Genomic DNA, 12,414 nt, shown 5'->3' with positions numbered 1-12,414 from the left:
CCAAAAAATTATAAATCCACGCTACTCGTCGTGTTTGGCAAAGTAACTTACGTTACATTTTTTCCTCAGATGGAAAAATGGCAGTAGGCCTAACTTAGAATGGAAACAAAATGCAACAGAAAGCCTAAACAAAATAAGGGACTAACGTTATGACTTTGATAATGTCAAGTAAATAACAAAACTACACTTTACCGTCAACTGATACGTAATTTTTTTCAAACACCGTTTGAAAAATTAAAACACACAGTCATTGGTTTAACGACTCAGGCATTCGGACGGTTCAAAATGCTAAAAACAACATATAATAATAAAGATAAGTTTAGAAAATGTGTATTTTACCTGCTTATTTTATTTCACAGTTACATGTTTTCACATTATTTTACGGCGGATATGTACTAAATTTACATTATATTTCTGTAATTTTACAGAATATTCAATATACAGGAAAGATCTGTAAAATAAAACTGTTTTATAAAAAATTACAGATTTTTTTTTACAGTGCAAGTTATTTATTTAAAGGTCCCGTTTTTCGTGTTTTTTTGAAGCTTTGATTGTGTTTATAGTGTGCAATATAACATGTGTTCATGTTTCGCGTGTAAAAAAACACAGTATTTTTCACATAATTTACTTATCTGTATACCGCTGTTTCCACTGTCATAAAAACGGGCTGATGACTTCCTTGTTCTATGAAGTCCCTCCTTCAGAAATACATAAGTTCTGAGTTCTGATTGTGCCAGCGGTTCCTGTGTTGTGATTCGACAGCAGCTTAGCGCTCCTTGCCCGGAAAGGTCACGCCTCTTACCATAACGTGGAGATGCACGCGCTCAGTGTTATTGTAAACATGTCTTTAATTTTACCCTATCAATTTGAGCCGGAATCAGACCCGGTGATTGGACTGCGGGATGAAAATAACAGCGTTTCGACGACATGGCGACAAACACACTCTACAAACGCAACTCTTGTGTATTCCTGTGGGCGGAGGTTAGTCAATAAACTGTTTTAGTGACGTCATTAAAGAAGGAAGTAGAGGGATGTAGTCCAAACTGGCCGTTCGATGTAGGCGACTTCTGTTAAATAAAATATCTCGCTTGGCATTGAACTTTGAGCTTTAAAATTTTACAGATTTTATTTATACTCTAACAACAACATTACAAACTAACTAAAGTTTGAAACATGGGATCACGAAGAACGGGACCTTTAACACTGACAATCATCAACATGATCAGACGTGTGTTTATCACTGGAACTTTAACCTGAAAATATCCTTATGTTGTACTTTGCCCTGTTCAAACACACCCACTGTTCAGAAACTCTTTCAACATTTACCAGGAAGAGACTGACTTGTTATTTCTCCTTTCTGTCATACTAATTTTGTCTCGACAAAAGCATAAAAGAGTCGTCTATCAATGAAGAACAAAGAGAAAAACTTTCAAGAAGGATTTTTGAGAAGTTTGTTTCTGAACAGACAGCAGATCTTTGAGGTTATTCATTTTTGAAAACATCATTCAGAAAGTGAAAGTAAAGTTTAGACTGCAGGAGCTCAAACAGTGAAAATGGCTTCAGCAGCTGAAGATGATTATATTTGTCCCGTGTGTCATGAAATCTTCAGTGTTCCTGTTCTTCTGTCATGTAGTCACAGTTTCTGTAAAGAGTGTCTTCAACAGTTCTGGAGAATCAGGGAAACTCAGGAGTGTCCTGTCTGCAGGAGAAGATCCTCAAAAGATGAACCTCCAGTTAATCTCGCATTAAAGAACTTGTGTGAGTCGATCCTGAAGGAGAGAAATGAGAGGCGTTCATCAGGATCTGAGGAGATCTGCAGTTTACACAGTGAGAAACTCAAACTCTTCTGTCTGGAGGACAAACAGCCTGTGTGTTTAGTGTGCAGAGATTCAAAACAACACGACAATCATAAATTCAGACCCATCGGTGAAGTGGTTTCATCATATAAGGTAAGACGGATTAACACTTGTTTCAGCTTATGTATTACATATATGAACATATTACAGAAATCTCTGGTGTCTTATAGATTTTCACTTTAAATTCTAGGAGGATCTCAATACAGCACTGAAGTCCTTACAAGAGAAACTTAAACATAATGAAAACATTAAAGGAGAGTTTGAGAAAACAGTTCAACACATCAAGGTGAGGATTGATTCTTTTGACATATTCAAGAGTTTGTTTAGAAGAGCTGAATTGATTTGTGTGATATAATTACATGTTCCTTTATTGACTGAAACACACACACACACACACACACACAGTCGTTCGTGTATATCGATGATCAAGTGTGTATATCTCTGTCAGCTGGTTATTCAGCAGTGGGCGGGAATAATGTGTCAGTCCTAATCCCATTGGCTAGCACTCACCTTCCGTGTTTTCATTTGGCCGAACACAAAGTGATTAATATTCATGAGCCCTGAACTGAACTGCTGACATTATGAATCTACCTGAGGATGTGATTGATAGTGTGTATTTTCACCCTACAGACACAGAACATCTACTACTACAGCACTAGTGCTTCAGAAATTAAAGTTGTAGTGAACTAACCCACATTTACTCACTCACTCTTCATGCTGCTCCAGAATCAGTTGGTCTTTGAGATGATTGAAGTGAATGTGATCTGATTTCAGTCTCAAGCTGAGCACACAGAGCGTCAGATTAAACAGCAGTTTGAGAAGCTTCATCGGTTTCTCAGAGATGAAGAAGAAGCTACAATCACTGCACTGAGGGAGGAAGAGGAGCAGAAGAAGCAGATGATGAAGGAGAAGCTGGAGGAGATGAACAGACACATCTCAGCTCTTTCACACACAATCAAAGACATGGAGGAGATGATGAAAGCCAGTGACGTCTGCTTTCTGAAGGTCTGATTTCAGATCATTGGTTGATCATTGGTTCATTGATTGAGTTCTTGATGATAAATGGTGTGTTTGTTCTGCAGGAGTTTCCAGTCTCAAAGGAAAGGTGAGTGATCTGCTCCTGTCTCTGGTCTCTCTGGTTCTGATCCAAAGCCACTGCAGTTCTGACTCCTGAATGTTCTTCCAGAGTCCAGAGATCACGGCCGGATCCACAGATGGCTTCTGGAGCTTTGATTCATGTGCCACGTTACTTGGGCAACCTGCCGTTCAGAGTCTGGAAGAAGATGCAGGACATCGTCCAAAACAGTGAGTCTGACTGCAGAAGATCTGAGCTGGAAATGATGGAGGGGTGGAGAGTTAGAGGTGCTTCATGATAGATAGATAGATTATGAATGTAATTTCATACTTACGACTGATCATGCCGAGTCAGAGCCAGTTGCGTTCAGTCGGTGTTTGTTTAAATTCTGTTTCTGAGCATTTAAATCGGCTTCAGTCGAAGGAAACAGTCTTTGTGTGTTAAACTCAGTCAGAATGTTTTAACTAGTCGATAAAAAATGGAATACACTACACAACTTTTTTAAACAGCAGGCATCATACACTTGCCGACTTTGTAAATGGTTACAGAGAAAGGCTGGGGATCATACACTACACGACTTTAAAATCGTTCCCAACACAAACAGAAACATGCACCTCATTGTCAGAAGACACATGACAGACAGGCGAAACAAACGCAGGAGATAAGATGACCTGCAGGAGTAGAAGATGCCAGTCAAGTGTGTTTGGAGATGGACAGGGGTGGGTAGACACAGTCAGTATGGACAGATTACAACAGGAGTGAGAGGTAAATGGTGTAGTTTTCTCTATGTTGTTTTCTTTAATCCATTATCAGTCGCTGTTTATATTTAATGTAACATAATACATAATTTCCAGTGTTACGGTTCTTTGTCAAGGAACGCAACAAAAATAGGGAGACGCCACACAACCGCTTCGTTACAAAACAATTTATTAAACTAAAGAAAATAAACATTAAAATGTTTAGTAGTCAGTATAGATGAATAGTGTGTAAGTGGTAGTGTAACCAGTTCAAACAACCAACCAACGGAAGATTAAGGTCCAAAATCCGTTCTAGGGAAGACGGATCAGAACGAGAACTCCTCGAGTGCAGCGGTGGTCTCCCGCAACCTCCATATCCCTCGAGAGCACCGGCAGCCTCATGACATACAAATGCCAACAAGCACCAAGTCTCTTCCCACCATCAGTTCGAACAAATCCCTTTTTTAAAGAGCGTTGATTTCGTGCAGGTGCAACACTACGTCAGCCAATCACCGCCAGTCTGCCAATCATCTGTAGCTCGGGTAGAAACACACAGTGACTCACTGAGACGTCACACACCCCCCTTTAAAAAATCCTGTATCCCATGAAACGGATCCTCACAACACCACAGAACAAAACCAAAAAATGAAAAGTTTAAAAGCACACTTTCCTTGAATTCTATTCTTTTTTTTATTTTTACCTTAATATCCGATCCACCAGTATAATCATGTTCTTACAGTTATCTCAATTCTCCTTGACTGCTCACCTTACCCCCAGCAATCTGGATCCTGAAAGCAAATTAAGGAGACAAAGAGAGCACAGAAAAACAGAAACAACTGCCCAAACACTACACTATTACTCGGTGTGGTCAGGAACACAAGATAACGCATCTGCCACTACGTTATCTGAACCCTTGATGTGTTTTACAGTTAGACTGTAAGGTTGTAAAAAGAGAATCCAACGCATCAACCGCTGACTCTGGGACTGTAAAGAGTGTAAAAACGTTAAGGTGTTATGATCAGAATAAACCTCCACAGGTAGTCCTCCCCCCACATACACATCAAAGTGCTGAAGAGCCCAAATTAGAGATAAGGCTTCTTTCTCTATCACAGAAGAGTACTTTTGATAAGTATTAAACTTACAAGAAAAGAAACTTACATGGTGTTCAAGTCCAGTCTGACCTGTTTGCAACAGAACAGCCCCAGCTCCAATCTGGCTTGCATCCACCTGTATTTTGAACGGCCTATTCAGCCCAGGGGCAGCTAGAACAGGAGCAGTGGTTAACAAAAGCTTAACATTGTCAAAAAGCTTTCTGACAATTTACACTCCAAACAAACTTGACAGAATTATTGAGCAAATCAGTGAGCGGAGAAACAACAGTTGAAAAATTTGGGCAAAACCCCCGATAATACCCCACCATACCCAGAAAACGCATCAGCTCTTTCTTTGTTGATGGGGGAGGGAAATGTTGAATAGCCACATCTTTGGCTTGAATAGGACACACCTCACCTTGGCCAACTTCTTTGCCCAAATATCTTACCGTCGCATTCGCAAACTCACACTTTGCCAAGTTACCTGTAAGACATGCCTCTGCCAAACGGGTCAAAAGAGCACGAAGATGTACCACATGTTGTTCCCATGTGTCACTGAAAACAATAACATCATCCAGATACACCGCACAACCTTCCAGGCAGAATATCACTTTATTCATCAATCTCTGGAAGTCATAACAGAGTATGAATATAACCCAGATGGTGTAATGAATGAAGTTATTTCTTGAGCTCTAGGAGTTAAAGGCACTTGTGTTGCTTTCGTCAATGAAAATTATGACTAAATATCGTCGTCAACAAACCTTTATCACGTGACGAAAACGAGACGCAACGTAGATGCTGGTGACAATGACTATAATTAAATGTATAATGCAATATTTTTGACGAATAAAAACGAGACTAAATGTGGTTTACAAAATAAAAACTATGCTAAAATGTCTCTTCATTTTCATTGACCAAAACGAGATGAGCCGAAATGTTATAACATTATTTCGTCTCGTTTAGTCGCGTTATTATTTTGCAGTATTTCTGTTCCCTGTGTCTCACTTCAGGAGCTGCATCAGGTCGCACTGCACAGACGCAGGCGACGTCACTTCCTGAAGCCCCACTCGCAGCATTATTTACAAGATGCAGCTGCGGTGAGTTTAGCATAAACAATAAACAACAAAAAACAAAGTTAAGTCTGACACAGAGAAAGGGAAATATGTAGATTTCACGTGCTCATAATTTCATGAAAAATGCACAGATCATAGAAAATGCACATCATTATTTAAAGCAGATTCTCACGATTAACCTGAATCCAAAATCAACATAATATATTGCGTTGATCACGGGATATTACTCATGGAATAATTTAACATACTCGGCTAAAAACATGTCTCTCATCTTTCCAGTAGTGTGTATCCAATGATCCTGGAACCATCCATGTTCGTTTTCCAATGTGGAATAACACAAAATAGGTATCATCTTAAGCTTAGAAACTTTTTAATGCATCTAACCATTCTGAAACTCCTAAGGAGTGCTGAGAAGTGCCTCTAAACCAGAGGTTACCGCCCTTGGGAGCCATCTGGGTGTGAAAAATGAACAACACTTTATTAAACTAAACCTTATGCTATCACCACAATATTGAACCAGATGCAGCTCACATGTAGGAGAGCAAATGTCAAATAAATAAAAAAGAAAATTTATTAAAAAAATTATATATTTTTTTTGTTTTTTATCACCAGGTTTAGGGTATCTGCAGATATGAACAAGTTACATTTAAGAATTTTTAAGACCTTTTTAATACCACCTTACATGAAATTTAAGATCAAACCTGCGATGGAAACACACACACTCTCTCTCTCTCTCACACACACACACTCTCTCTCTCTCACACACACACACACACACAATATATCAGGCATGTGATCAGCTAGAGATAAAAAAGCAGGAAAGTCTGACCCTGCACCCAAACCACGCCCCGGCACCTTTTTTTAATAATATATATTTATCACATTAAAAGAAATGTCATATATTGTAATAATGCATATTATTGTTCTGTAAAATTAAAAAGCAGCATTTAATAATCATAATAATAATTAATATAATATAATATATTAAATGTATTGATAGAATTGTTATTATTAAAGTACCTGCGAAAAGTTTGGAAACAATTATTGATTTTAAAATAAACAATTTTAAAATCAAAAAGTCCCTTCTGCTCACCAGGGCCGCATTTATTAGATCAAAAATACAGTACAAAGAGCAACATTGTGAAATATTCTTACAAATAAAAAAAGTTTTCTATATTTTATAAAAAAATATTTTATAAAATGTAATTTATTCCTGTGATCATTTTCAGCATCATTACTCCAGTCTTCAGTGTCACATGATCCTTCAGAAATCATTACAATTTGATTTGATGCTCAAGAAACATTTCGAATTATTATCAATGTTGAAAACGGTTGTGCTGCTTCATATTTTTGTGGAAATGGTGATATTTGTTAGTTTTCTTTGAAAAATAGAAGAACAGCATATATTTAAAATGATTACATGTATTTATCAAATATATTATTTATTAAAGCATTTATTAAATAGAAATATTCTGTAATATTTTTAATGTCTTCACTCTTCACTCACTTTATCACTTTAAAGTATGACGAATTAAAGTATTTCTATTTTTTAAATCCTACCACAAATGTTTAAATTGGATTTCCACAAAAATTAAGCAGCAAAAGCTGCATTTTAACACTGATAATATAAACAGTGAATGTTTCTTGAGCAGCAAATCAACATTTCTGAAGAATCATGTGACACTGAAACTTCTCTTTGTAAACAACAACAGAATTAAAAACAATTCTAATGACGAATGTTGCGTTCCCAAATCCAAATTTAAACGTCACAAAGTAGCATTTACAGTGAATCGAAAATGAAAACACACACTGCTACAGCAAACATGCAGCGCGTCAGACTATTATTTATATAATTACATCACAGCAGCAAATTATATATTAAATTCTCACCACCATTCATAAAAAAGTTACAGAACGAGTAACACGTTAATTATAATAATTAACAGAATTAATAAAACGTGGGAACGATTTAACTAAATCGAGGGAACGAGTTAATAAAATGTGCGCACGTATTGTTAAATCGTGGGAACGAATTCCTAATTCGTGGCCACGATATAATTTTTTTTTTCTTCTATGTCAGGATTAGGGCTCCGTACAAAATGTCTTAAAATGTATTTCTTTTTTTAACATTTAAACTTAGACCACATTATTATATTACACTTTGACTTCATGAATACACATAAATGACAGCTTAATGATTTTTTTTTTTTTTTGTACATTTATTTAAAGACTGCATGTACCCATGTTTTTGTCACTGGTGTTACCTTACTTCTCTGGCATTATTAAACATTTTTATGAAATATTATTTCTCATTTTTTTCAGCACATGCAGTCAGAGTTACAGAATAATAATGATAATGCAAAAAATAAGGAGATTGTGTTTTTTTTTATTTTAATCAGGTTAGTTAAAAGTGTGATTGAATGATGTTAATTCAGTTGTGCAATCATGTATTTGCTATAAAAATGAAAATATTTGAAAAAAAGGTATAAACAAGTAATGATGCAATCCTTTAAATCTTAATTCTTGAGTGTAGCAGAATTCAATGAATGTAAAATTATTATCATGTCACATATGACACATTTTATTTAATGTGACAGACAAAAAACAGTAACACCAGTGACACAATGAATCTCCAGTGACGTATACATAAGACCAAAGATCCTTATTCTTCAACTATAATTAAGCAGATGAGACTAAATTTTTACATTTGGTGTACAATAAAAGACTATCATTGACACTTAGTGAAAGCAGTCAGTAAAAGATCATAAACAACATTTTAAAAACGTCTGTAAAATACGCTGTCTGTAAAGTCACTGCACTGGATTTAACCATATACCCTTAATTTAGCCATTTCTGACCAAAGGAGGATTAACAATGAGAAAGAAAAGTTATAATCATGTAATCTTAGTGCTATTTTATGCAAAAGAACTAAATGAACAGCTTTAAATAAAGTTGATCTATAAACGGGTAACACCAGTGACATTTTCATGAAAAATGCATTTTACAAAATGGCTGCTGCAGGTGTCAATCCACATGTTGTCAATCATGATATATTCACTAAATCAAGCAGTTTAATCCATTTGTATTCTAGTTTTTAATTCCCTAACAATAAATTAGGTCACACCAGTGACTTCAACTAAAAGCTTCATATGAAATTATGATTTTCTAATTAAAATTTCTGATAACTGAAAAGAGATAGAGGACTTTCCATTGGCCTTTCTTCATGGATCTTCAGGAAACAGGAAGAAGGAAGTCAAGTGATGTCATCAGTGTCGTTTTTTCTTTCAAAATAAGAGATTTTTGTTAAAGGTAACACCAGTGACACAACACCAGGGGACCACTACATTCATTATATATTTTATAATATTTATTTGGCATTTGGTTTGTTTATGTCATTTACATTATATATTTGATAGTTATGCATACATTATTGTATCAGAAATGGTAGAAAAACCTGTTTGTGAGCTCAAAATAAAGCACTTTCCCTCTGTACATGACTGTGGGGACGAGCTCTTCTGTGGCGCTTGGAATTATTATAATTAATTAAAAAACAAATAATTGCCACACTGATGCTCAAGAAGGCTTAATTGTTCAAATAACATATGGTTTCATATTAAAATATAAAAAATATTTCTGTAAAGTCTAGGGACAGAAAAGTGGACGTTCCTGTAGAATGACCCTCCTCCCTTGAGGAAATTCAAGACATTCCATACAATTTAAGACTTTTTAAGGATCCGCGGGGACTCTGGGATTATATATATATTTCTCATGGATTTAACGCTTTTGTGTACAAAAAGTGCTGTTTTTATTTTGTTTTGCAAATTGACACTCATGGATATTTTACCCAATTAAGTGCCACGGATTGGATTGATCACTATTTCATTATAAAGGTATGAAGTCCCGTTTGATTTTTCGTGTTGTTATTTACACACCCAACATGCAACACAAATGCTGCTGCTGGAGCATCTATATCTTAAAAAAGACACCGTAGATTGCCAATACACATTTAGAACTTTCTAACGAACTTGTTATCATTAAAAATATTTTAGATAGTATTTAAGATAGATAGCTCTTTTGCCTGCTAACATGGTCACGTCGAGCTAGGAGGCGTGGCTTCAGTAACCATGGCACCTCAGTTCAACCATGTCCCGCCTCTTTGCCCATTTTCAGTTATCCGAGAGTGACATGTGACGTCAACATGCAGCAAAGATGGCAACGGCCTCATTTTCACCTCAAAACTCACTACATCCATATTTTTTTACAATCTATGGTCTGTACACGTAACGTCTAAAGACATATTTAGCTTTACGGCCTTCATACCATCTAGTGGCTGTAAGCGGTGTATTATAGTGTCTCAACATGATCACTTGTCAAGCGCCAAGCTTGTGATTTGTGAACTGAATGACTAAGTTTTTCCTTTTTACCTGATCTTGTACTGTAGTCTCCATTTTTTTCTGATCTTTGTGATTTCGCACCCTGCACTGTCTGGACAGCGTATGACTGTACTGTATTTATTAGCAACACACATCATACACTGAAATGTGTCCTAAAATCAGCTCAAAATATCAAACATGTTTGAAATCCTCCGACTGGATGGAATCAAAATCTGAAGCTAAAGAATCGAGTCTGTGACCATCAAATACTACATGATTTTACATGAAATCTGTCAGCTCAAATCTACGCTCTTAACTTAATAAAGCATGCAAATGGATCCCAGCCTGAGTGATGATTCGTTACAGGGAATCAGTTTAGATTTGATTTTTTGTCAGCTGGAGTTTGATCAGTTTTGTCTCATTTGAACTTTCTGTCAATGATAGTCTGTGGGATTTTACAGAGTTTTGATCGTCATTTTTATGAAAACCGTAAGTCTGATCAGATATAAGAGATAAAGTAACCCGAGTCAGAAGAGTGTGAGGGTTTGGTGGTTGTTCAGAGGAGTTACGATCAGAAAATTTAACCTCAGAAACAATAATAATTTCTCAAGCCAACATAATTAGTTAGTCAAACACAACAGACAGTGAGAATAAACTATTTTAAACCAATAAAGACTGTGAGAGTCTTTAATTGATGGACACAAATGTCTGAATCACACATTTAATGTTTGTAGTTGATGATAAAATGAGTGTGAAACTAATAACAGCACTGACAGTGATCAGAGGAAAGTGTGTTTGATCAACATTGTCATAATTCATAATAATCTGTGTTGGTTCACTCTTGATCATTATATGAACATCAGAATAAAAGCATCTGTTGATTGTGTCTCATCAGCTCCTGTCATTCTGGATCCAAACACGGCGAATCCACGTCTCGTCCTGTCTGATGATCTGACCAGTGTGAGAAACAGCGAGATCAAACAACCTCTTCCTGATAATCCAGAGAGATTTGACTATTATCCCTGTGTTCTGGGTTCAGAGGGATTTAACTCAGGAACACACTGCTGGGATGTGGAGCTTAAAGAGAGTTCAGACTGGATTCTTGGAGTAACTACAGCATCAAACCAGAGGAAGGGAGAAGATTTATTTAACACTGATGCCTGGGGTGTGGAGTGCAGACAGTTTAAACAGAAGCTTGATCGAGTGAGAGTGAATCTGGACTATGACAGAGGAACGGTGTCATTCTCTGATCCTGTAACTAACACACATCTACACACACTCACAACCACCTTCACTGACACACTCTTTCCATTCTTCAGTTGTTCCTCTCTGAGGATCTTACCGGTCAATAGTCAGTAATCGTCACTCCTGTAGGTCTGGATCTTCTGCTTTCATCATAAATAAATAAATCATGTAATGTTTTTGTAGAAATTATAGTATAATACTGTAAAGCAGAAATATGTTAATATAAAAAAAAACTTTTTCAATTTGTACACATTAATGGGTGTTTAGGGGTAATGCATGTTGTGTTAATTTGAACTCATTCATTGTGTTGATGAGTTTTACATAGTTTTACAAATCCTAAACAAAACATTAGCGTTTGACAAAATTAATGTAAAGTCATTGATTGTTTATCTTATTGTCAAAAAAACTAAACAATTAAATATAAAATAAAATATCAGCCATTAAATTTATAATTTATAATAAATATGATCTTAAGCGGTCAGAAAGGAAATGTCCAGCTCAGGACTAAGCAGTTCTCTTCACAATCTCATTAGGGATCATGACACATGACCTTCAAAATCATTTCACTGTTACTAAACTCTGTTGGATTGATGAACACTGGAGGCCAAAAGTTTGAATATTAAAGTTTCTTAATGTTTGTGAAAGAAGTCTCTGATGCTCAAGAAACATTTCTCATTATTATTAAAGACCCCCTGAGGTGAAAATCAAGTTTTTAATGTTGTTTATTTGTCTATGTGTTTTTAATATGCTTTAAGACAAATCATGTGCAAATTCATAAGTCAGCACCATTGCTGAGTATTTTATGTTTGAAACTGCAGTAAACCAAAAACCCGCGGTTTGAAATCGGTGGTGTTTGTGACGTCACAGACTACCTTGTAACCAATCACAACAACGTGCCGGCAGGCTTTAGCATATCATTAACTACGACTGCTCTGAAGCAGGAAAGTCTCCAGAGAAGCAGGTT

General features: G+C 36.2%; 1 protein-coding gene across 1 annotated transcript; it reads left to right on the top strand.

Annotated features, from left to right (window-relative positions):
- Positions 1-1,324: 1,324 nt before the first annotated feature.
- On the top strand, positions 1,325-12,154 carry LOC125254564 (E3 ubiquitin-protein ligase TRIM35-like). The gene is made up of 6 exons (XM_048169221.1): positions 1,325-1,949; positions 2,047-2,142; positions 2,631-2,861; positions 2,939-2,961; positions 3,043-3,161; positions 11,101-12,154. The coding sequence occupies exons 1-6, from the start codon at positions 1,554-1,556 to the stop codon at positions 11,562-11,564; spliced, it is 1,329 nt and encodes a 442-aa protein (XP_048025178.1). The 5' UTR covers positions 1,325-1,553; the 3' UTR covers positions 11,565-12,154.
- The last annotated feature ends 260 nt before the right edge of the window (positions 12,155-12,414 follow it).

The sequence above is a fragment of the Megalobrama amblycephala genome, linkage group LG19 (assembly GCF_018812025.1).
Source record: "Megalobrama amblycephala isolate DHTTF-2021 linkage group LG19, ASM1881202v1, whole genome shotgun sequence".
NCBI lineage: Eukaryota > Metazoa > Chordata > Actinopteri > Cypriniformes > Xenocyprididae > Megalobrama > Megalobrama amblycephala.
Note: the sequence above shows the minus strand (reverse complement) of the source record. Positions and strands in the feature narration are given on the sequence as shown.

Bases quoted from the DNA above. Each gene is read 5' to 3' on its own strand.
- LOC125254564 (XM_048169221.1), top strand. From the start codon at position 1,554: ATGGCTTCAGCAGCTGAAGATGATTATATTTGTCCCGTGTGTCATGAA. The intron at 2,862-2,938 runs GTCTGATTTCAG...TTTGTTCTGCAG, and splicing joins GTGACGTCTGCTTTCTGAAG to GAGTTTCCAGTCTCAAAGGA. The intron at 3,162-11,100 runs GTGAGTCTGACT...GTGTCTCATCAG, and splicing joins GCAGGACATCGTCCAAAACA to CTCCTGTCATTCTGGATCCA.